We start from the raw sequence: 25436 nt of genomic DNA, 5'->3' as shown, positions 1-25436 counted from the left end.
CTGCAACGTTGAAGGATCTGCAGGATAGGAATCTTGAAATCCATCTTAAAAAGATTTTTGAGGTGTCTGCTCTTGGCATATAGGCTGCAGTGTGCAGCAGTTTTATGATTCGAGCTGGGTTGTGATGAGTGCAGCAGTTGCAGGCTGACAAGTCCATGACTGCCCTAGAGGCAAAGCAGGCAGAGTGGCTGCTGTGATTGCCTATGAAGCCGATGCATTGTATGACCTCAAGTAGGACTTCTTCTAGAACAATGATGTCAGCGGTCTTGGCCAGGAGACTTCTTTGGTTAAGAAACTGGTCGGCAGATGTTTTGTCCAAGACTCAGCTAGGAGCGTTGCCTTCTAAGGGAAAGCTGCTCTTTGGAGAAGACTTGGAGGAACTGATAAAGATCTGGGAGAGAATAAAGTACATAAGTTACCTGAGGATAAGCTTAAAGGTGCAAAAGGTTCCTTCCCTTTGTGTTCTTGGTTTCAGGAGAATAGGCATTTTCGTCAAGGTAGGGCTTCAGGAGGAGCCCAGAGACAGACCTCGGGAAGACAGCAGTCCTGGAACCAATCCTTTCGAGGTCGAAAGCTGAACAGGGATGGCTCTGGCCAAGGTGGTAGTGGAGCCAAATCTGCACAATGAAGTGAGGCCAACCCACTCCTCAGTTCTGATCATAGGGGGTCGGTTAACACTTGTTTATGGGGAGTGGGCCAAGATCACGTCAGACCAGTGGGTCTTAAGCATGGTAAGACAAGGTTACGCTTTAGAATTTGCTAGTCTGCTAAGGGACTTGTTCATAGTCTCCCCTTGCGCTTCCGTAGAAAAGAGGCAGGTGGTAGAGCAAGCCTACAGATTCTGGGAACTATTGTTCCCGTCATCCTAGAGCAGTGGTTCCCAACCTTGTTCTGGGGACCCCCCAGCCAATCAGGTTTTTAGGGTATCCACAATGAATATGCATGAGAGAAAATTTGCATGCACTGCCTCCATAACATGCAAATTTTCTCTCATGCATATTCATTGTAGATATCCTGAAAACCCGACTGGCTGGGGGGTCCCCAGGACAGGGTTGGGAACCACTGCCCTAGAGGAATGAGGGACGGGATGGTATTCCATTTTGTGGAGGGAACTTTTCGCCTAATTTTGGTCTTAAAGAAAGTAAACGTGACTCTGAAAGTTCCTTGTTTTCAGATAGAGTCTCTGTGCTCTGTCATTACAGCGATGTGCAAGGGAGAGTTTTTGGCTTCCCTGGATTTGACTGAGGCATACTTGCACATAGGGATCTGGCCGGACCATCAGAGATTTCTCCAGTTCATGATCCTAGGGATGCACTTTCAATTTTGTGCCCTTCCATTTGGTCTAGCGACAGCTCAGAGGACTTTCACCAAGGTGATGTTTGTGATGGCGGCAACTCTCGGGAAAGAGGGCGTGCTGGTTCACCCATATCTGGACAACTGGCTCATTCGAGCAAAGTCAGAGGTCCTGTGCAGGCAGGCATTGGACTTGGTGTTGCAGTGCTTGATACCCCTGGGATGAATAGTAAATCTATCCAAGGGTCATCTTTCCCCTTCTCAGGTGCTGGAGTTTCTGGGGGTGCATTTCGATACAAAGGTAGCAAAAGTTTTTCTCACCGAGGTTTACATTGTCAAATTGCAGATGCAAGTTCACAGGTTGTTGGAGAGCCAGGTGCTCAGGGTCCTGGATTACTTGCAGGTTCTTGGTTCCATGGTGTCCACTTTGGAACTGGTTCCTTGGGCATTTGCTCATATGAGGCCTCTGCAGTCAGCGTTGCTTTCCCGGTGGGATCTTTTGTCGAAGCAATTTCAAATTTCACTACCTCTTACAGAGCTAGCCAGATCCAGTTTCTCGTAGTGGCTTGATCAGGACCAGTTGTGTCGCGGGGTGGACTTGGAGGTTCCGGAGTGGATGGTGGTTATCTCTGACACTAGTCTCTCTGGTTGGGGAGCTGTCTGCCAAGCTCAGTTGGTGCAGGGCCAGTGGTCAGCGGAAGAAACATCGTGGTCTATCAATCGCTTAGAGACGAGAGCGGTATGGTTGGCGCTGCGTGCATTTCTACCTCTCTTACGCAGCCAACCAGTCAGGATCTTGTAGACAATGTGATGACAGTGGCTTACATCAATCGGCAGGGTGGTACCAAGTGTCGAGCAGTGTGGCTCAGGAAGCTCGGGAGCTGATCTGCTGGGCAGAGCAGAATCTGACGTTGATAGCGGCTTCTCACATATCTGGGACCAACAATGTGCAAGTGGATTATCTCAGCCGACAACAGCTGGATCCCGGAGAATGGGAGTTGTTGGAGGAAGCAATGCGTCTCATCCGTTGCAGATGGGCAGTCCCCACATGGATGTAATAGGAACTCAGAAAATGCCAAGGCTATGCGCTTCTTCAGTCACAGAAGAGAGTGCGGAGCAGAGGGGGGTGGATGCTCTGGTTCTTCCCTGGTCACGGGACATTCTACTGTATGTGTTTCCGCCATGGCCACTGGTGAGCAAGATATTGCAATGTGTGGAAATTCATTAGGGGGATGTAATTCTGGTGGCTCCAGAGTGACCTCAGAGGCCTTAGTTTGCAGATCTGATCAACCTAGCGGTGGATGGACCGCTGAGACTCGAACATCTTCCAAAGCTTCTGCACCAAGGTCCCATATTTTCAGATCAGGCAGCTCGCTTTTGTCTTGCGGCTTGGTTTTTGAGAGGTCATACTTAAAGGAGAAAGTATATTCTGTGGATGTCATTTCTACTTTATTGCAAGCTAGAAAGACTTCCACCTCCTTGGCATATGTGAGGGTCTGGAGGGTTTTTGAGGCTTGGTGCAAGGAGCAGGGGATTGACCCTATGCAAGGTTTTGTAGCACATATTCTGATCTTGAAAAGAGGGTTGGTGAAGGCTTTGTCCTTTAACTCCCTCAGAGTTCAGGTGGCGGCTTTGGGCTGTCTTTGAGGCAAGATGCAGGGAGCAGCTCTAGCTGCACATCAGGATGTGGTGTGTTTTCTCTAGGGAGCAAAGCATTTGCTTCCTTCGGTTCATAAGTTGTGTCCCTCTTGAAGCCTTAATTTGGTACTTAAGAGTATGTGTGCAACTACGTTCGAACCTCTTCGGAGGGCTACTATGAAAGATCTCATTTTAAAAGTGGTTTTCTTGGTGGCAATTTGTTCCGCCAGAAGGATCTTGGAACTTCAAGCTTTGTCATGTAGGGATCTTTTTTTGAGGATTTCTGATTCTGGAGTCTAATTGAGCGCGGTTCCTTCTTTTCTGCCAAAGATGGTGTCGTCATTCCACTTAAGTCAGTCAGTGGAGCTTCCGGCTTTTCCAAATTTGAATGCTACAGTGCCTCACGTGAAAGAGTTGCAGCTCTTCAATGTAAATCGTGCATTGTTACGGTATCTTAAGGTCACTAATAGCTTCCAGTGGTCGGATCATCTTTTCGTGCTATGGAGTGGTGCAAAAAAGGGTCATAAGGCATCAAAAGCCACGATTGCACGATGCTTGAAAGAAGCTATAAGTTCGGCATACATCTGTCAAGGTCGTCCTATCCCTGAGGGGCTAAGGGCTCATTCTTCTCATCCTCTGGTGGTTTGGGCTGAATGTCAACAGGTCTCACCGCAAGAGATTTGTAGGTCGGCTACTTGGAAGTCATTGCACACTTTCGTCAGGCATTATTGTTTGGAGGTCCAGGCCCCAGAGGCCAAGGATTTTGGTAAGAGTGCATGTTGAGCGGGAATCTTGCAGTCCCACCCTGTTTAGGGAAGCTTTGGAATATCCCAGGAGTCTGGACTGATCTAGGTATGTACAGGGAAAGGAAAATTGGTTCTTACCTGCTAAGTTTCGTTCCTTAGTACCACAGATCAGTCCAGAGTCCCGCCCTGTTGAGTTAGGGAGATTTGGAGGGTCCGCTCGATCTGTTATTGTAATTAATATGAAGAATGGCACAGGTTTTGTTTAGTCCTTCATGTTTTAATGTGAACAAGATTATCTGTTATAAGTTTCCACTTCCTTCTGCTCGTTCAGGGGGATATTAGTTTGTGATTAGTAATGGTATTGTTGGTATCTTGGCTTGGGTACTTATCAATACTGAGGGACTGTAGTTGGCACACCAAGTTATGTGGCAGTGTCTGCGAAACTTTCTCTGTCTCCATCTGCTGGTAGGGAGGCAAAACACAGGAGTCTGGACTGATCTGTGGTACTACAGGAACGAAAATTACCAGGTAAGAACCAATTTTCCTTTTTATCATCACTGGAAGACTCAGCAATTGATAAGATTACATGGTGGATATACTTCTGCAGTCATGACCTCTTCTAATATTTTAAGAAAGAGAATAGTTCTGTGCCTATTGATTAAGTTTTTATTGAATAAGGCCCTAAGAAATAAACCCAGTCAATGGATGACTTGCTACTTGTTGTAGTGATGGCAGTTTTAAGAGATATTACATAAAATAAGGTGTCAATCACTAGATCAAGCCTCAAATCAATAAGAAAGGTGTTTTTTTTTCGGTATATAAAGATAGGGAGCAAAGGTTCCACATTGCAGACACCATGGAAATTTCATGGACTAGGTGGAAACATAGATGTTTCTATATGGCGCAAAGTTGCAAAAAGGATTAATTGGCAAAATTAAAGACTTTTCTCATCATTTTGAAAGCAAACGGAAGAACTCTGAGCCCAGAACAAAATGCCTGCTGAACAATGCAGAGATCACACCCCACCACCCAATGGACCCCGTCGAAATGAGACGCATCAACTTTCAGACACCAGGTAATAGCTGCTTTCTGGTATGGTGGATGCCACCTTGATAGGTAATGGGTACACCACTCGCTCCCTGGCCCAGTCAGCTTCTGCAGCCTCTCACATTTTGCTTACTTACGTTCCCTCCCCTGCTTACTTCGCTCCCCAATAATTTCTTGCCCTTTCCCCCACTCCCTTCCCTTTCTGGTCAGTCATCTGCAGGAAGAGGGCTATAGAACCATCGATGCACTCAGAAAGCAGGGAGTGGGCAGGTAAGAAGATAGGCATCTTTCGTTGGTGAGGGTGACAAAAGGATCTTAATATCTTCTTTCACATTCATATGCACCCTGCAGACATACACATGAAGCAGTGATATATAGTGACACTGAATGAAGAGTTATACGTTGTAGACTGATCAACAGTTCCTCGTCTGAGTAACTTCTTTTACACCCCAAGAAATCTGCTTATTCAAGAGTAACTAAGCGATGTCTTTAGTTTGGTTTATACAGGATAGAATCTGAGCTATTTGAACACAGCCCTCTGCTGAATTATTATTAAAGGGTAACAAACATGACTGGATTACAGTAAAACCTTTGTATTTGAATATATGCAGGGGGCATAGCCCAAATGTGCTTCATTTCCATGCAGTCCTCTCTTCAGTAGCAGATGGAGGAGCAATGTTGCCTGTCCCTGTCCTTGTCCCTGTCCCTGCACCTGCTCCTCCAAATGACCAGGAAGAAATGACTTCATTCCCTCTTAAATTTATGTTGCCTTTTAATTTTATTATCATGAAAACCTAAAAAAGAACGTTGTTGTATTTTTTTATTTCTTTATTTTTACTGTTCTTTGCAGATTCTGGTCTGAGCAGCCCCCTCAGTGACCCAGAGTTTGGCTTTGAAAGTTAGTTCCTGTCTGTTTTCGTTCCTGTTGGTTCATTTTTCTACATTTGGTTTTTATTTTCAGTTTATTTCTTTTGTCATTTGTTTTTTCTTTTTTTTTTTTTTTGGTTGGGTTCTGTCTTTCTGTGTTCCTTGAGCTTCTGTCATTTCAACCCTTCCCCGCACCATTGTCTCGGCGCACCTTAACCAGTTTTACAGTTTTTGAAATGAGAATCATTTTGACAAGGCAAAAGTCCCCAGAGGTTTTTTGATGTTCGCTCAGGACAAGGCAGCAAAAACACTGGGATCGAAATCCCTAGCAGAGACCTGAAATAATCATGAGCTAGTCTGGAATATTTCTTTTCCTATGCTCTCAGCCCATCAGCGTTCTAAATTGCTTAGAGCTCAGACAAATTCCCTTCCTCACGTTGGCTGATATGCTGAGAATAAGCAGCTCATTTTAAGGTTATTTATAATACATTGGCAATGCTGCTGGGGACCCTGCCTGTGGATTCTGGTAATATGTCCTTTGTTACATTGTCTAAACAGTTTCCCAAGCAGCTCAGGCAGTGTGGGCCCGTTTTGGTGACGGCGTTGCTTTAGGTCTCTCACTACTTTGCCCTTAGCTTACGCAGTTTGCCAGAGTGAGGCACATTTACACCTGCATGCATTTAACTGTATGGACTGGAAAAAGGCATACATTTCCAATCATGTAGACGTTTTGGTTTTGCTGTGTGCAATGTAAAAAAGGAGATATTGTATGTGTGCATACCACTGCAGCATTGGAATGGATTGCCCCACATGTTCAGCAATACTAAATGAAAATAAAACCACATAGTTCCAGATTGCTGTATTCAGGTTTGTCCAATCTTAGGGATGGCAGGGGCATGTTAAATTTCTGTCTTGAAGATAACCCAGAAGGATTTAGTGGGGGGTGTTTTATTTTTATTTTTTTAAGGAGCAAACACTAAACCAGTCTGTTCATTGTAGTTCGGAATACAGTAGTTAATGGATTTATAAAACTTTCCATTAAACCTGTAGAGTGGAAAGCAAATTATTTTCACCTCCAGTGAAATGCAATAAAAAAAATACCAGAGCAGCTCCCCTAGAGCACTAGTGCCCATTTACTAAGCCAAAGGGTGTGCACAAAATAAAGCAAATACAGAATCATACTGGTGAGCAAAGGAGTACTCCCTGACTGATGCTCCAATTTTATTTCACAAAGCATAAAAAGAACCAGATAAGCCCCCTCAAATCTCATATATTCCAGATTTGTAGAACAGTTCTTCGTCTCTAGCAAGTCAGACTGATGATTTTCTTGACTGAGGAGGTAAATCAGGGATAAATGAGAGTCATGTTAAGTTTGAGGTGCATTGCCAGAATGTGCATACAACTTAATAGTTCACCATTAAAGCTCATGAAGAAAATATCATTACTTGAGCTGGGAAGATGCTTACAGCATGCTTAATCCTGGGGTCAGAAAAGGGAAAGGGCTTTGGTCTGCCTCAAGGAATCTGGTAGAAGTTGGTATTCAGAGAAACATAACCAGTGCTTCTGCACTATTCCATCATGGGTATAAGATCACTCGGAGAAAATGACAGCTCTTTGTTATAACTGTTGACTGACATTGCTTCAGCTTTGTAGGTGCTGAGTTGTTAGCTCTTGTGTAGAGTGAGACAGGTCAAAAAGATGTGGACTCTGATTTCCTGGAGATGTCTGCAGAGGTATACAGTACTGTTCATTCCCCAAGCCTCTGCTTTTGCGATCGATCCAAATCGCAAAGAGGAATTGTTTACAGATGAGAAAAAGAGACACAAATTCTCAAAATGCGTGACCTTTTGGCCATGGAACGATTCGAATCTTTGTGTGCTAAAGTTCCTCTCCTTGCCCGAGGGTGCTCACAGTAGTGTGCTGTAAAACTGACGATATCATGCTTGCTTGTCATCTCTGTGCTGGGTATTCAGAATGACCCAACCACGCTACAGTCACTGCCGCTACTGCTACTACCCCTGCTTTATTACATAACACAAACGGGGCTCGAAATTCTCCATGGCAACCATCCCTTTTCATTTCTGGCGCTGTGGCAATTCGTTAGAACATTTCTATAGAGGCCAGCTCACTACTAGCTTCCTCCTTAACATTGTGTCAGTAGCTAAACGTAAATTAAAGTTCTGATAGTTAGCCTTTATCAGAATCAGCTTAGGCAAGTAAGTGCAGATACTGATGAGTAGGTTGTGTCCAAGGACATTTTTCTTAAAGATCTGACTGATGTTGCTCAGCCAATATCAACAAGCTATCTACTGTAAACTAGTCTCCTATAATCTTTTATGGTCCGTGTTGTATGCATGTAAATCATGCTCAGAAAATCACCCAGGGGGGATTGTGTGGGCAAATGTATGTGCGAAACCCAATTTTGGAATAGATTTTAAGACATGCACGCGCACATGTACGCCCAATTTTATAACTTAGGTGCGCGCAAGTTATAAAATCGGGGGTCGGCGCGCGCAAGGGGGTGCACACTAGTGCACCTTGCATGCGCTGACCCCCGCGGGCTTCCCCCGTTCCCTCCCCCTCACCTAACTTTCCCACCCCTTACCCAAACCTTTCCTCCCCCTAGCCCTACGCTAACCCCCCCCCCAAAAAATTCTTATCAAACCTTTTGCGCCTGCCGGCAACCTGCCAGCAGGCGATCCTCTGACACAGCAGCAAATGGCCACAGTGTCGGAGGCCTCTGGCCCTGCCCCTGCCCCGCAACCGCCCTGCCCCTTTTTGCAAGACCCGGGACTTAGACGCGCGTCGCCGGGCCTTTATAAAATAGGCCCGGCGCACGTAAGGCGATTTATGCACATAGAGCTTTTAAAATCCGGCCCTTTGTGCGTACTTCCATCCACACTCACAAGAGACATTCAGGGGGAGCATCAAGGTAGGGAAAGGATTTAAACATATACTTTTATTTTCCAAAGAATGCCTTTAAATCTACATGCACTAGGTAACTCCTACATGGGAGGAAGCAGGTGTAACTTTGTGTGTATATGTATATATATGTGCAAGTAGTGGGAGAACCCATGAAATTTCAAAGCAGACTTATACACATTACTCCCGTTTGAAAGTGGGTTAAAGTCTGCGTGGGCTGTTGGAAAATTAACCAAACCCCCCCCCCACACACACACACACACACACACACACACAATGTTCCTTGTAGAAATCAAAATGCAGATTACATATTGTGCTTTAGAATACCTTCTGTCTCCTGATAACCAAGAATCCTCTTCTCAGCCTCCATGCAAGTGCCAGAATCTCATTTATTTTCCAGCCCCAGATTGTACTTTGTAATACCCAGAGTCTAGTGCCTTTCAGGTCTAGCTGCTAAATCCACTAAAGCCAGACATGAAAAGCCTCTGTCCTATCTCAGTTTCTTCTGCAGTGGCAAGGTGGGGGGATGCATTAAAGCATTGCCTTCCCTTCTGCAGAGAGAAGCACTCCGGCTATCGCAGATAGTTTGTATCGTAGCCTGGGAATGCATGGCGTACAGCCAACTCGGCAGATCTTAATTCACGGACTCCCAGCTGCACTATCAGCTGGAGGACCTGCTTTCAGCAGCTGCATCACTCCTCAGAGTGACCACTTTAAAAGATGAATGTTATTCCTTGACCTGAGGAAGGAAGTATGCCAATTTGCTGCCCTCTGGTGCATAATTGGTTAACGGTTCATATTTGTAAGGTTTTTCCTTCGGTGGCCTACAGCTTATTGTTCACAAATTTGGGGGATGGGTTGCCTGGTATGGAAATCATGGTATCATGCTATGCTAGAGGAATTATCCCCATGACAACAAATTTAGAATGGGAAGTGAGCCAGCAGTGCTCTCGGTGATGACAGGGCCTCTTCTCATGATCTGCAGCATAATGTTCCCAGTCCCTTTGTCGTGAAAACAGAGACAGCAGAGTAGTCAGGCTTTGTTTTTTTTTTTTTTGCCTGCATCTGTGGAGAGGTTTTTGCAAACTGTTCTAATGGACCCCCCCCCCCCCCCCCATCATCCCCCCAAAAAAGGCAGATTAAGTTTGACCACCCTAATCATGTGGCTGCTGTAGGGGACTGAAAGCTATAAACAAGATGATTAGCAATGAAAGCTTTTCCATAATCTTCTAAGCAGTGCACCAGGTAGTCTCTCCACTGACACTGTATGTTTTTCATGCCTTCCTTCCATCAAGTCGTTCAGAATCCATGCAGGAGTTCCCCCTCCCCACCTCCACGTGAATCTATTTTGATTTTATTTTCTAATCATTTTGCGGTCGGTGACATTTTTAGCAGGTAAGGTTTGCAAATTCATTTGCTTTTTGGCTCAGGAAGCTAGTAGTTTACTTTAATGACTGCTGATAAATGGAGCCATTCTGGGGGCAGGCGTGGATTTCATTTGCCTTTTACCCTTTTTCAGGATATAATTTCGAGCCCTGACTTCCTACTTTTCTTCTAACCTCAGTCCTTTCATTGCAGATCTCACATTCAAAGACTTTTCTTCTTTTTTTTTTTATATTTTTTTTCTAATAACATAAAAATAGAAAAGGTTTTGATTTATTCAGATTTTTCATGGGTGTTTCTTTCCCCCAGGCATGCTTAATCATCCACCGATTCCAATCGCAGAGCTGGCTGAGCACACAGAGCACCTTAAAGCTAATGATAACCTCAAATTATCCCAAGAATATGAGGTAGGCAAAAATCAGATTGTAAATAAAATGTCAAAATGGGCAACAGGGGAGGAGTTGGCATTAGTTCCCGGGGATCTGTGTGTATGCAGGTTGATATAATAGCTATATTATGGGAGCATGGATGGGAAGAGCAGAACAGCTGTATTCTGCTGTCAGCTGGATTTCTTCCATTGGAACATTCTTTGGCTTGGGAGGACGTGATAGCTGGGTTTCAACACAGTGTCCAGTTTCTTCCCAGATACCTGTGTCCACAACAACTGCCCTTTCCTGGACGCAGTGTAGGTGTACTCTGCGCTACACAATAGCTGGTTTCTTTACTCTGCTGAGGTTTCTAACCCTATATCGGAATTTGTGGATTGAGTTAGATCCAGAATCCAGTTAATATGCTCTGTACAGAGCTCAGAGATTAATTTGCATAATGCAATATCCCAAGTGCCCTGGCGTAGTTCCAGCACAACCTCCTCTAGTTAGGGAGCCAGCGCTAAACAAACAGTGCTAATGAAATGAATGCGAGGCTAGATTAAAGGGATAGAGAGCAAGCAGACACATTACAACAGTATAAATACCCATTAGTTAGAAATGTACCACAGCAAGAAAGTGCCAGCACATTAGCATCGCACAGTTTTTGCAACAGCTTTACTGATGCTTCACAGCTCAATTCAATAAAAATTCATGTTGCAAAAAAATAAAAGTTACTTAAAGTTGGGGAGAACAGGGAGGGTAGACAGTTTGTAACAGAGTGAGGGATACAGATGCTTGCTCCAATGGGATAGAATGAAAAACTGAATTGAGGGAATGAATAAATAGCATTAACATCATCCAGATAAAAAGAAGGCATGGATAGCCATTTTTTCTTTGAAAGAACTCTCCATCCTCCTCTTCAGAATATTCACATGTAGAATTTTTGGACCAGAATAAAAGAGCAATGTTTTTACCGTAAATAGATTGAATAAGACATGTAGAAATCTGAATATTACTTTAGGCCTCCAGAGGCAGCTCAGCAGGTCTAGCTGTGCAGGAGCTTTCATTTCAATTCATTCTCTGGCAGAACATTCAGAGGTAAATACAATTAACCTGAATTTCATATCTGGGACAGCTGAACTGAACCTGCCCACCCCAAATACAGCAGAAATCGCCATCAGAATGACAATAGTACTGTCACTCCTTAATACCCTCTGCTTCTAATTTTAGTATTTTGTGATCAGTCTTGTGCAGCTTTTAAATGTCCAAGAAAAAGGAACACCTTTTGCCCTTAAAAAAGAATCTGTACTTGCTTGTAGATATTGTGGATTGGATTGATTGCTGACGCTGTGGCTGTGGAGGTGGCGGGTATAGTGACAAGTTGTTCTGTTTTTCGTGTGTATGACTGTGGTCTTCAGAAGCAGATCTGGAAGTGTAGCAGTACTGCAATGATCAAAGTTTATCATGTGCTCTTTCCTTTCCTTGCCTTCAGTCCATCGATCCTGGACAACAGTTCACATGGGAGCACTCAAATCTGGAAGTGAATAAACCCAAGAACCGGTATGCCAACGTGATTGCTTATGACCACTCCCGTGTAATTCTCCTGCCAATTGAAGGTAACAGTCTTTTTTTTTTTTTTATTAGCATCAGACCATTTTGTAGGGAAGACCGGACACTGAGAATGGTTATCATCTTTCAGTTACTTCTGTGTTCTCAAAAGTAATGGCTTCTTCCTCTTTATCCAGTCAGACCAGTCCAGAGAAATGGGTTATGTTCACCGACCAGCAGATGGAAACAGGAGATCTACAGGTTCGCAGATGTTGCCCCGTATATGCATCTGTGCTGACCTCAGCCTGTATTCTCTGTCTCTAGCAGGTGGTAGGCATATATCCCATGCTGTGAGCTGAGGCCTAGTCAGACTGTGAGAAGAATCCAGGGCAGCTCCCAAGTTGAAAGGCTGGCTCTCCTTCCCTTGGTGGAGCATAGCCCTAGGGGGAAAGAACAGCAACTCATGAGGAGAATGTTTGATTCTCACTCCCACAGTTGTGCAGGGCCTGGACTAGGGGGCTACTATTCAGTCTGGTTCTTGTTCTTTGCCTTCCTTCTTTCTTCTCTCCTCGTCACCTCTTTCCATTGCCTCTTCCTCCTCCTCTCCTTAATAGTAGCTTAGGAGTGAATTTGAGCTATCTCTGGGTGCGAGTAAAGTTTGTTTAAAAAAAAAAAAAGAAAAACAAGGCAACTGAAGGAATGACTGCCTCTGAGGAATCAGGTAGGCCTTCTCTGCAGCTGGTCAGGGGCAGGACCTCCAAAGATCTGAACAGCGTATCAGATCTGTGAGTCCTGTATTTTTTGTTTCCCAGGCCATGGTGGTGAGCCAGCAGGGAACAGAGTAGTGCAAACATGGCTTCTCCTGCAAATTGTGGGAAGGGAGCCGCACTTTTGCAGTGTTTGTAGACTGCGCCATTTGCAGCCCACTTCAGCAGCAAGCTTTCCTGCGCTTGCATGGAGGGAAAGAAAAGTGGAAAATTGCCAGTTTAAGCTCGCTGAAAGAGATTTCTTTGGTGGGACTATCAGGGCAGCCCGATCCCACAGGAGAGGTTAGTTCCATAGTGGGAATGACTACAATTTTGAGAGGTTCGCAGCAGGAGGATGGGGACTTGAATCCTCCATTGCTTGCTCCCACAGCAGTGAGGCTTGCAGCGGCGGGAGAATCAGGGATGTTTCACTGGAGTGCAAAAAGATAACCATGCTCTGCAGAGTTTGGATGGCAAAAGGCTCCATTCAGCTCTGCTAGTCTTGTTTGTATGGGACAGCAACTGCAGAGCAGAGGATTTGGAGCTCTTGGGGGGGGGGGGGGCGTTCCTGTTCTGCAAAACCATTCAAGGCGGTCTGTACCCACTACTATTCAGGAAGATCTTCATGGTGAGGTTGCCCGCAGTCTCTGTTCCCACTGGAAGTACCAGAGGCAGAAACAGTGGCCATGTTTGTTTTGTGGATGAGTGAAAGGAGCAATGCCTTCCTCTTTCTCTCTCTTCAGCGGAGTTAGTTTGGGGTCGTCCTCCTGTGAGGAGATGGTGGTTCCTTTTTTAAGGGAATACAGCTTCTGCTGTGCCCCTCTCTTTCAGAGTTTTGTGTGTTATTTGTTGGAGGGACTGGTTCCAGTCCTGGAATCCACTCCTGCAGTTATAATGGCTCAGGAGGGATAACAGAGGGAGCTCCATCAAGGTGTGTTATACTCAGGATAGAGGTGCTCTTCAGAGGAGAAGTGAAGTGTTATCGTAGCTACCATGATGAGCTTCTGGGTTTCACTAAACTTGTGGCTGAGGCCAGTCAGAATGACAACCATAGCTTGGGTTCTCAATTATGGCCCCTGTAGCTTTCCTGTGGGATCCCCTGGTCTTGTCCCTTCGGAACTGCAAGTCCCATCCCCTTTGCCATTGGCAAGCAGTAGAACTCAGCTTTGGTAGCAACATGCCAGGATGGGAAACTTGGCACGTGGCGATGATGTCGCTGTGAAAAATCACTCTCCCATCCAGCTCCCTTGGAGCCAGCGGCATTTTAATGGATTTTCAACAGTTTTCAGTGTAAGTCGGGTGGGGGGGGGGGAGGTTTCAAATGGCTTTCGTAGGTGATTGCATGGACAATCTAGCGGCAGTTTCCAAGGGTGAGATGAATGGATGCACGAAGAGAACTGGTGCTGAGAAAGTTAACAGTGGAGAACACAAAATGGTGCAGGAGGTAGGCTTGGCTGCATTTGAACTGTCAGATGCTGCATTGTCAGGAACTCACTCATGCCGTGTCCACTGCATTAACTGGCCAATTGCAAAAAACTGGGGCCTCAGTCACAAGCTACAGGATAAAGTTGATGCCTTCAACACTACAATCAGCTGCATACAAAACAAGTTATTGGAGCATGGAGGCCGCAGCTGGGGAACTGCAGGAGAAAAATAAAGTTTTAGAGCTCCAGCTAGACGAATTGGAGAACCAAAGCAGGCGCAATAACCTGAGGATCCTGGAGGTTCTAGAGTCCATAAAGGGGGAAGCCTTAATTCGGTTCTGTGAAAAATGGGTCTCTGACACTCTTCAGGTGAACACGGAGATCCAACCAATTCTGGTGGAGAGGGCCCATAGGTTGGGGGCTAGTGGACCGGATCAGGCACGTCCCAGGCAGGTGATCACCAAGCACCTGAACTACATCGACAAAGAAAAAAATCCTGTTGGCTTACTGCAAAACAAAAAGATCTCCTATGAAAATAACAAGTTGCTACTTTTCCCGGACATTTCTGCTAAGGTCCTGGCCGCCCGCAAGAGTTTACTCCGTATTGTACACAGCTATTTCATAAAGAGGTGCGTTTCTCTCTGCAGTTCCCCACCTGACTCAAAGTATTTCAAAATGGTGAGTCATGGCTTCTGACAATGAGTGCTGAGGCCAAGGAGTTTGTTGCCCAGCTTGCTTGAGAGGAGGAATAAAAAGAAAACCAAAAGAAGACAGAAGAAGGAAAATCTCTACTGTTTCTGTTAGCACGACCTCAGTTTGGTCTGCAATTCCTAAACTGTTGAATAAATTTGATTCAGGTTGGTGTAATAGAGAAGACTCCAGGACTCGGGTTATTTTGCTTTTTTCAAGCTGGACTATTTTCACTACTTGCTATTTTTAGTCACCAAACTAGCGGGTATCAGTAGCAGGGAGAGCTGTCGATGGGTTCAGCTGGCTTCCCGGTGTGGCTGCAGTGACTGCTGTCCAATCTTTGGGGTTGCAAGCTCCAGATCTGGGCTGGCTAGGTTTATCTCTATGGCTCATATCTGCACAAGCGAAATTGATGGGGGGCTCCTATGGTGGCTTTGACAATTAATGCTGAGCCTCAGCTTTAGTTACTGTTTGCTTTCTATTTCATTCCTATGAGCTGTTGCTCTTGCAGGTCAAGTTGCCAAAGTACCTGCATGTTTGACCTCTTCCGGGCAGTTTTGGGTTCCTGGGTTTTGGACACCTCTCTGTGTTCTCTGTGCGCCGTTGGCTCCAGGAGGCCCCTGCTTTGAGAGATTGTTTGCCTGTTGGCGAAGTTTGCAGAACCACGACTTTTCGCCAGAGACACAGGGGATGGTTTTTCTAGACATAGTTTGAAGTTTTTTTCATTTGTTGATGAGAGGGAGGAGGTTGGGATGTGGATGGTCTGGATGGGTGTAAGTGGGTGGATATCCATCCTGGTGAAGAGATCTTATGTAAAGGGACGCAAACCATATAGGAAGTTTGGGAACAGGGGGAGACCTGTGCTGGGAGGTCTCGTCCCTAAAGTTTGTGAATACAGCGGCAATGGAAGAAGTACTAGGGGTTGCTTAAGACCACCATTGCTGTTTGTCGAATTAATGTTGAAGGTTTGCACTCCCCTATCAAGAGGAAAAAGTTGCTTACTGATCTAAGGAAGGGCAATGCAAATGTGGCCTTTTTTCAAGAAACCCATTTGGAGGATGGGGAGCAAGAAAAATTGCATTGAGAATGGGTTAGCCAGTGCTGTTTCTCCTCTTTCTCTGCTAGGAAAAGGGGAATTGCGATTCTCATTAACAAGAATGTGGTTTTTGAGAAAGAAAAACTATTTATGGATCTGAATGGCAGGTTTGTAATAGTTGCAGGGGCGGAAAGTATTCCTGGTAAACATATACGCTCCTAATAAATACTCCCATGGGTTTTTCACTAATTTGGTGGGGAAATTAGCTTCCTGGGAGGGGTATTCAATTATAATGGGGGTGATTTTAATCTGACAGACAACCCTTTAGTGGATTGCAAACTGGCTAAGACCCCTAGGAAAAACCAAGGGGATCTTGGGGTAGGCTTTGTGTGTCAAGAGCTGCAATTGATTGACAGTTGGCGATCATTGCACGTGGAAGAAAAATAATTTACCTTTTATTACCATGTCCACAATGTATACTCACGAATCAATTTTATTCTTGTTTCTGAAACATTATTTAACAAGTTGCTCTATAAGGGATGTCCCATTTTCTGATCATGCTGTGGTGATGACTGTGGTAGCGTTGACAGATGTTAATCCTTGGCCTAAGAGGTAGTCAATGCCCCCACATTTGTACCATAATAAAGCATTTGCGGGTTACTTGCAAAATAAATGGAAGGAGTATGCGGAATTTAATCTGCTCCCTGAAATCGATCCCCTAGTATTCTGGAATACTGATAAGGTAGTTTTGCAGGGACTTATTGCTTACCTGGCCAAGGTTAAAAAAGAAAGGAATGCAATAGTTCTAGAACTAACTAAAAAGACTGCAGCTCCTAGATGTATATATGTCCAGCACCTTTTACAACATTCAAAAGAGAAGTTGTTTGTAGCTAAGAGAGAGTTTAATGTCTTTTTTGGAGTTGAGGGCCCGGCAGAATTTATTATACCTCAAGTATAAACTATATTAGTGGGGGAATAAATCAGGTAGCTTACTTGCCTGTTTGGTTAAATCAAGCTCCCATTCTAAAGGTATTGTGTCCCACATATGTTATGATTCAAAAACATATTCAACCACACTTCTTATTCTCAAGGCTTTCAAGGTATATTATAGAAACTTGTATGCTGCTGGCCCCAGTAATGAACGGACAAGACAGTTATTTTTTCAGGGCCTTGCACTGCCCCAACTGCGACTGCAGTTAGAAACTCTTATATCAGAAGGGGAGATCCGGAATGCTGTTGCAAATTTGACGCTAGTCAAGGCGCCAGGGCTGGATGATCTGGGGCCTGTTTTTATAAGTTGATTTGGTGCTCACTCCTCTTAAAAATATGTTCCATGGAGCTAAGGAAAAGGGAGAGGTTGAATGGGGTCATACTCTAGCAACAATTACTCTATTGGCTAAGTCAGGTAAAATCCCTTTGCTTCCCCAGTCATATAGGCCAATATCACTTTTGAACCAAGACATCAAAATCTTGGCAGCCATCTTAGCTTCCTGACTGAATATGGCGATTGGTGACGGTGTGTCAGGGGTAAGCTTGCTAACTCCAATATTTTGAAAGCTTACATGGCTATTCAGGTGGCTAGAGTTAGTAATGGAGATAGTTTGTTAGCCAGCCTTGATGCTGAAAAGGCATTTGATTGTGTTGAGTGGCCCTATCTGCAATGGGTGCTAGAGAAATTTAACATTGGGGTCCAGTTTTCACGGTAGGTGCGGCTTTTATACCATCAACCACTAACGCAGATATTGGTGAATGGGTCTTTATCGGATATCTTTGTGTTATGGAGGGGTACTAGACAGGGGTGTCCCTTGTCCCCTTTGCTTTTCGTGCTCAATTTGGAACCCCTTGCATTTAAATTTCCTGGTATGCCTTCCTTCCAGGGTATTAAGAGCAAACAAAGGACTTAAAGTTGACTCTGTTTGCGGATGACCCGTGCTTTTTATAGGAAATCTGCAACAGAGTATTTGGGATATTATTGGCATGATTAATGATTTGGGAAGTCTTTCAGAATTGCAGATCAGCTGTAATAAGTCTGAGACCTTTCTCCTTCGTATTGAGCTAATAGATCACTGGATGGGCCCTTTTCCGTTGCAATGGGCCAAGGATAAGTTTTGTTACTTGGGTATCAGTTTAGCTCGTACTGAGGAGGAACTTTGTTCTCTTAAGTTTGATGCGAATCTAGTAAAGATAAAAGCTCTACTCCAGCGGTGGAAATCGCTACCCTTATCGATGATGGGAAGAAGTGCTTTGGTAAAAATGGTTGTTCTTTCCAAAATACTATATCCCTTACAAATAGTGCCCCTGTGGAAAAGAGTAAGTCAGTTCCGGTCACTACTAGGATCCTTTGTGTGATGTAATAGAAGGGCAAGAGTCAGTTATGATGTGTTGAGATTGGGCAGGAAGAAAGGAGGGGTGGATCTTTTGGACTTGAGAGTGTACAACGCAGCCTGCCTTCTGCCTATAGCAGGAATGGGCCTCTGGTAAGCAGAAGTTTGATGTGGAAGGTCTAATGATGGATTGGACATATCCATATTTTGCGCTGGAGATGGACCCTTGGCCTGGCATAGGATTGGTACGGCCGTCTCAGGGATCCCAGAGGGCGCCTGCCTCCAGGAGGTGGAGCACACAAGGAGACTGAGGCAATACCAATACCTGCTTCACCAATAACAGCCTAGGGGCTCCACAGGTTGAGCCCTTGGATTCCCAGGCTGCCTGGGCTTAGGTGGGCCTCTGGGGGTCTCCCAGAGAGATGGTGGAGAGGTGTGCCCACAAGGAGTAGAGGTGCACGGCTGATGGTGAACAGTCGAGCTAGACCGGAACAGAGAGTACCAGAGACCACGGGTACAAGGCAGGAACTGAAGGTCCTCCGGGCAGGATAGGCAGCGCCTAGTGATCTAGCTCGAGGAAGGCTGCACACAGTGTCAAGGCAGGTGGGCCTGGTGGTCTCAGGAGAAGCAAAGAGAGTGTCCGAATGAAGCGCAAGGGTCAAAGCCAGGGAATCCGTCCAAGGATGGTCAGCCAAAGTAAGGGTCAGTTCCAGGTATCAGTCCAAGTGTGGTCAGAGGTAAGCAGAGGTCAGTACCAGGTATCGGTCCAAGAGTGGTCAGAGGCAAGCAGAGGTCAGTACCAGGTATCGGTCTAAGCGTGGTCAGAGGCAAGCCAAGGTCAGTACTGGGTATCAGTCCGAGAAGGTACAACTTGGGTTGCAGAACGTGGAACAAACTCAGGAACAAAGGAACACAGGAAGGACCACGGTAACACAGGAGCAATGCAGGAACACTGGAATAAGAACAGGAACACAGGAACAGACACGGGAACACTGGAACAAGCACAGGAACTCAGGAACACGGGAACACTGGAATAAGCACAGGAACGAGGACGGCAACTAGCTCACACAATGTGCGACCCGTTTGCCAAGGCAAGGAATGGAGGGCTGAGCCCTGCCTTTATGCAGGGCTCAGATGACATCATCACTGGGCGCCACGGAGCAGTTTCCCGCCGCAGCGCCTTTAAAGGTTGGCCCTATGCACGCGCGCGTGCCTAGGGGCCAACTGCAGGAGGGTGTGGCGCGGGCCTCGCCGTGCCGCAAGAGACGGAGCACCAGAGCAGGAGGGATCCGGGACCAGAGTTGAGGAGGCCGAGTTGCTAGGAGCCCGAGGGTGCAGACGGCTAGCTACAACTGCGGGAGAGACCGGGGGAGCAGTGGAGGCTGGGTCTGGAAGGTGAGCAGGGCTGGTCGCAGCCCTAGCACAGCTGGGGAACGCAACACATAGCAACCAATTAACTTGGTACATCTGCGGCAGAAGGCTTTCACATTTTTAGGAGTCTCTGCTTTCTGGTTGGTAGCCGTGAGGAGAGCTTGTGTATGGTGGCGAGGGCTCCTGGAACACGATGTTCAGGTCTCGCCCTTCCTCACTCTGATGGGAGCTCAGAATTCTTGCCTGAGCTTCACAGCTCGGTGTTTTGGGGATGGGCCAGCAAGGGTTTGCGTAATTTGGCGTCATTGGTGGATCCTGATATTCTTTGTTGGTTTTCATTCCAGCAATTGCAAGCTGAATGGGAGTTGCCAAATTCTCAAGTCTATGCTTTTTTACAGGCACGCCATTATGGAGTAAATATTTATGCAAGAGATGTGCCCCAAGTAGTCCTCACAGACAAGGAAGATAGTTTTCTAGATACTATCCTTAAAGTCAACAAAATATCAATCTGGACTGCACACTTGAAAACACTATTACCTTCTACCCATATGGCGTGTTTGGCAGCACAATGGAGTGTGGGTTTGGAGGAAGCTGAATCCATAAGTCAAGCCTTTGCTTTGATATATAAATATCTATTGACAGCCAATATGAGAGCAATACAGTTTAAGCTGTTGCATACAGTACATATTACAAGGGTTTTAGGAGTAAAAATGCAACACTGGGACTCTGAGTCTTATCTTAAATGTAATATTCATCCTGGGGACTTATGTCACATGTTTACAGGATATTTCAAGTTACAATGTTTTTGGAATAAAGTCACCGATTTTCTGGATGATATTCTGGGGGGTGGAATTCCCTGGTCTGGGTTGTTAATCTACCTGAATATTATGGATAGGAATGTCCGGCTGCCGCAGGGGGAAGTGCGATTCTTAGCATCAGCATTGCTACTTGCTATGAAAACTGTGTTGCTATGCTGGAAAATCAGTGAGGCACCTGCTTTCGCGCACTGGAAAGAGTTGATGTAGAGGACCGCGCAAATTGAGAAAATACGACAGAAAGATCTGCTACCTAAAAGGGCGGTTAAGGATCTTAAAAGATATGTCATTCTATGAGATAAAGTTCTAAAGAAAGTCTAAAGGATGGATTATGTTTTCAGGCTTTCAGTTTTGTCTGAACTTCGTATTAACATCGAAAGTTCCTTTGACGGACTTACAGGTCGATACTGTAACGTGCGGTTGAAGATTTCCCGTCTGTAACGTGCTGGGAGCGCACAATTCGGACGCGTAAGGCGATCCAGCGATACAGTCTCCAGTTTCACGCGTCCTTAGCGCTTCTTAAAACAGACACATAACCCTTTCCGCACGCAGCATGTATATGATATGTAAATGAACGAATTAGCTGTATAATGAAGGAATTAGCTATTCCCCTCCGATACTGTGACGCACGCTCAGATTATCTCCTTTGTAACCCGCTATTTTGCCGTGTCCTTAACCTGTTAGTTTACCGCCTACCCTCTACTTGGTGTTAGTGTGGTGTTAGTGTGGTGTTCGAAAATTAAAACGGGAATAAAGTGTAAAAAATGGGGGTAAAACCGTAAAGTGTAAAAAACATTGCAGCGTAAGTTGTTTATATATATGTATAAATACCTGTCACTTTCCGAATCCCCCAGGCGTGCGATCATCGAGGCGGCGGCGGGAGCCAGCGGGCGGATGGGCGCCCGTTCATCCAGGCGGCGGCGGCGGGAGCCGGCGAGCGGGTGGGCGCGCGTTGGCTCCAGGCGGCGGTGGGAGCCAGCGGGCGCGTGTTCGATCCAGGCCGCAGCTGGGTGGGCGTGCATTCATCCAGGCAGAGGGAGCCGGCGGCGAAAGCAGCCTCCGGCTCCCTCTGCCTGGATGAATGCACGGCCCCCGCCGGCAGTGAATGAATGCCCGTGCGATTTCGGCGCTCAAGGCCCCGTCCGATCTCCGGTGCAGCCCCAGTCCTGTCCCCTCCTCCCGAAGCAAAAAAAACCGAAAAAGTAGCAAGGCTCGGGCCTGCTACGGTAGTCCCTTCTCCCTTCTCCTCTCCTCCCGATTTCGGCGCTCAAGGCGGCCGGGTGGGCGTGCATTCATCCAGGCAGAGGGAGCCGGCGGCGAAAGCGGCCTCTGGCTCCCTCTGCCTGGATGAATGCACGGCCCCCGCCGGCAGTGAATGAATGCCCGTGCGATTTCGGCGCTCAAGGCCCCGTCCGATCTCCGGTGCAGCCCCAGTCCTGTCCCCTCCTCCCGAAGCAAAAAAAAAAAAAAAACCGAAAAAGTAGCAAGGCTCGGGCCTGCTACGGTAGTCCCTTCTCCCTTCTCCTCTCCTCCCGATTTCGGCGCTCAAGGCGGCCGGGTGGGCGTGCATTCATCCAGGCAGATGGAGCCGGCGGCGAAAGCAGCCTCCGGCTCCCTCTGCCTGGATGAATGCACGGCCCCCGCCGGCAGTGAATGAATGCCCGTGCGAATTCGGCGCTCAAGGCAGTCACATGTTGTGACATTTGAAATGACAAATACCAGCGTGAAGCGTTAGGCCCGCGAACCCAGGATACTGTATAGGCGCTCTATACAGTAAAATGGGTTGCGCGGGCCTAACGCTTGCCTAAGGCTTCGCAGCTGCGGCATGCATTTGCATGCAATTTGAAGAGAGTATCGAGCGGTAGGTGAAGAGAACTGTGCGTGCGGGGAACGAGGGTGCGCCTGACACTGCCGCACTGTTTCTACCGCGGCCTTAGAGTATCGATCTGTTAGTTTTTGGGTACTTGCCAGGTTCTTATGGTCTTGATTGGCCACTGTTGGAGACAGGATGCTGGGCTTGATGGATCCTTGGTCTGACCCAGTATGGCATGTTCTTATGTTCTTATATGAGTGGGTGAATGGGGTAGAAAGTGGTGTGTATGTTTTGGGGGTTTCAAAACTTGTAAGATTATATTTGAGTTTAAGTATGTTAGCTCAAGGGATAGTGTATTCTCATCCTGCACATTTATTGTCTGACTACTGTTGTGTTTATTTTTATGAGGATCAATTTGTTGGCTCAAATAAAAAGATTAAAAAAAAAAAAGGATGAATAGCTTGAATCCTTATTTTTCCATTCCTTTCAAGTTTTGGGATTTTGCAGAGTGTAAGTCAGTTCTTTTATGGTCAATGTCTGAAAGTTTTCAGAGTTCTTCCCTCTTCTTGGTTGGTGAAGGATTTGTTGAATGTTCCCCGAAGCAAATTTAAGGGTGGCTGCTTGCTGGCAAGGTTTATTCCTCAGGTACGAGATGAAGTTTAGGTGTCTTATTTTATTCAGTCACTAAAAGGATGGCAATCTCAGTAGAGAGAGTATTCCCTGTACATACCCGGATCAGTCCAGACAGTGGGTTGAGTCTCCTGTCCAGCAGATGGAAACAGAAAAACTGAAAGGGTATCCTATATCAGGACAGAGTCTACCCTGCATCCCTTCAGTATTTCTCTGTCTCCAGCAGATGCAGGCAGCTGAACCTGTGGTTCCCTTTCTTCCTCAATTTCTCTTTCCCTGTGGGGTTTTCTCCTCATATTTTTGCAAGATTAAGCAAGTATTTCCTATCCTTTTATAAATTAAAAAAAAAAAAGAAACCAAATTGATTGCATTCAAAACTTCTGCTCTGACGGAGACAACTCGCTCTTATGGGGTCCTAGGGAGGGCTTGCCCCTTGATTATTCAGCCTAGGCTCCCCTTCCTAGTGACCTGCTTGTCTATTGGGGCGATACTGGTGGTCCAGTCACTCCCCCTCACTGGCTGCTCTGATCCTGAGACGCTTAATACCTCGGGTCTCCTAACAGGGAAACTTAATTCCCCTGCAATAGTTTAAAACCGGAAAAAAAAAAAAAAAAGACAAGCTTAATTTCTCCCTGCTCTGTTTCAGGGGAGGTAGCGTGCAGGGTTCATTCACCTGCTATCGCTTACCATTGCAGCCATCATGCCACGGTCTGCTTCCTGCTTAGCCTGCAGGGAGCCTGCCTTGCGGTTTTCCCGCAATGGCCTATGCTCCGGGTGCCTGCTGGGCAGGGAGGGTCCCTCTGAGGCGGCGACGAGACCAACGGCCCAGGGTCGGGCTTCTCAGCACGGTGCTAGGCCGTTCCCTTCACAAAAAACCATGGGAACGGCGGCCATTTTGGGGGCAGCTTTAACTTCGTATTCGGGGCTGGAGGAAGGAGGAGAGCCCGATTTAACTATTTCTCCTCCAGAATTAAGTTCCGTTCACTCCCCGGAGGGGATCCCTGACCCTACCTCCTTATCTTCCCCTCCCCTCTTACCCGGGAAATCTAGGCCTCGTTTTTCAACAGAATTTGTGTTTTTAATGCACAAATCCTATCTGGCTAGCCTGCAGGAAGAAGATGATCCCTCCCCAGGTCCCCCCCCCAGCAAAAATCCCTCTGGTGCCTGCTCCGCAGCCTCCTGCTGCTCCGGATGGGCAGGGCTCGGTCAGGGTAGTGCCAGGAGTCCCGGAACCCCCCCAACTGGCTGCTGTCCCTGATCCTGAACCGGACTCTGACTTGCTGCTCCCAGTTCCTCCGCTCGAGGGTGACGATCCGCGTGTTCTGCGCTTGTTCCAAAGGGAAGAGCTGGATCCGTTCATTCCTTTTATCTTGGATGAGCTGGGAATTGAAATTCCACCTGAGGATCCCACTACGGCATCTATGCCAGCCAATGTGGACCCGGTCCTGGCGGGACTTAGGGCTCCCCCACGTACGTTCCCGTTCCATCCTATGCACAGGCAGCTGCTCCTCCGGGAATGGGAGTCTCCCGAGGCGGGGCTCCGAGTGGGTAGAGCGATGGACAAGCTCTATCCCCTCCCTGAGATGCTTAAAGTTCCCAAGGTGGACGCTTCCGTCTCCGCGGTCACCAAACACTCCACCATCCTTGTGGTGGGAGCCATGGCGTTGAAAGATATTCAAGACCGCAAACTCGAGCTGTATCTCAAGTGCATCTTTGAAGTCTTGGCCTTAGGAGTCCGGGCGACTATATGCAGTGGGTAAGTCTCAGGTGGGTTCAACAATTGCTCAGAACCCAGGCCCTCCCGTCTGCAGAGGTGGAGCAGGCAGAATGGCTGGAGGCGGCCGTGGCGTATGGGGCGGATGCCCTCTACGATTTGCTCTGGGTGCAGGCCAGGGCTATGGTTTCAGCGGTGTTGGCCAGACGTCTCCTCTAGCTGCGCAATTGGTCTGCGGATTCCTCCTCCAAGTCGCAGTTGGGCACACTTCCGTTCAATGGTAAGTTGCTTTTTGATAAGGACCTTGAACAGCTTATTAAATCCCTAGGAGAAAACAAGATTCATAAGCTGTCGGAGGACCGCCCAAAACAGTCAAATTCCTTCTTTCCTTCACGTTCTCACTTTAGAGGTCAGCACCGGTAAAATAGCAGAGCGCGGGGATCCTTCCCAAGAGGTAATCTCCTCCAGATCCCAGTCCTGTTCTCATTCCTTTCGTGGCTATCATCCCTTCCGGGATGGGAACCCACAACATTCGACCACAAAGTCCTCTCCCCAATGAAATACGGCCAGCCCATTCCTCCATTCCCAACTTAGGTGGATATTTGTCCCTATGTCTCGAGGAATGGGTCAAAATTACGACGGATCAGTGGGTCCTAGAGGTGATAGAGAAAGATTACGCATTAGAATTTGCTCAGGACCTGCCGGATCTTTACATAATCTCTCCCTGCGGAAGCCGGAAGCGGCCAGCGGTCTGCCAGACTCTTGGCAGGCTACAAGAGCTCGGCGCCATAGTCCCAGTCCGGTGGAGGAACAAGGATCTGGCCAGTATTCCATCTACTTCGTCGTTCCCAAAAAGGACAGTTCCTTCCGTACAATCTTGAATCTCAAGAGAGTCAACCGGGCCCTCAAGGTTCCCCATTTTTGAATGGAGACCCTGAGGGCAGTGATAGCAGCGGTTCGCTCAGGCAAATATCTGGCCTCGCTCGACTTAACGGAGGCTTACCTGCACATCCCGATACGCCACGACCATCAGAAGTATCTCAGGTTCAACATTATGGGAC

General features: G+C 46.8%; 1 protein-coding gene across 26 annotated transcripts in view; it reads left to right on the top strand.

The window, feature by feature from the left end:
• Positions 1-25436, top strand: part of PTPRS (protein tyrosine phosphatase receptor type S) — a 568002-nt gene that overhangs the window by 473413 nt on the left and 69153 nt on the right. For 17 of the 26 annotated variants that reach the window (XM_029614603.1, XM_029614622.1, XM_029614605.1 and 14 more), the window contains 4 exons: positions 4640-4752; positions 5575-5622; positions 10206-10303; positions 11757-11880. In XM_029614603.1, coding sequence (XP_029470463.1) covers positions 4640-4752; positions 5575-5622; positions 10206-10303; positions 11757-11880 — 383 coding nt within the window. The remainder of the gene's footprint in view (positions 1-4639; positions 4753-5574; positions 5623-10205; positions 10304-11756; positions 11881-25436) is intronic. The other 9 variants (XM_029614614.1, XM_029614623.1, XM_029614615.1 and 6 more) reach the window with 1 other exon arrangement.

This window comes from Rhinatrema bivittatum, chromosome 8, assembly GCF_901001135.1.
Source record: "Rhinatrema bivittatum chromosome 8, aRhiBiv1.1, whole genome shotgun sequence".
Lineage (NCBI taxonomy): Eukaryota > Metazoa > Chordata > Amphibia > Gymnophiona > Rhinatrematidae > Rhinatrema > Rhinatrema bivittatum.
The sequence above is the reverse complement of the archived record's forward strand: the minus strand, read 5'-3'. Positions and strand labels throughout refer to the sequence as shown.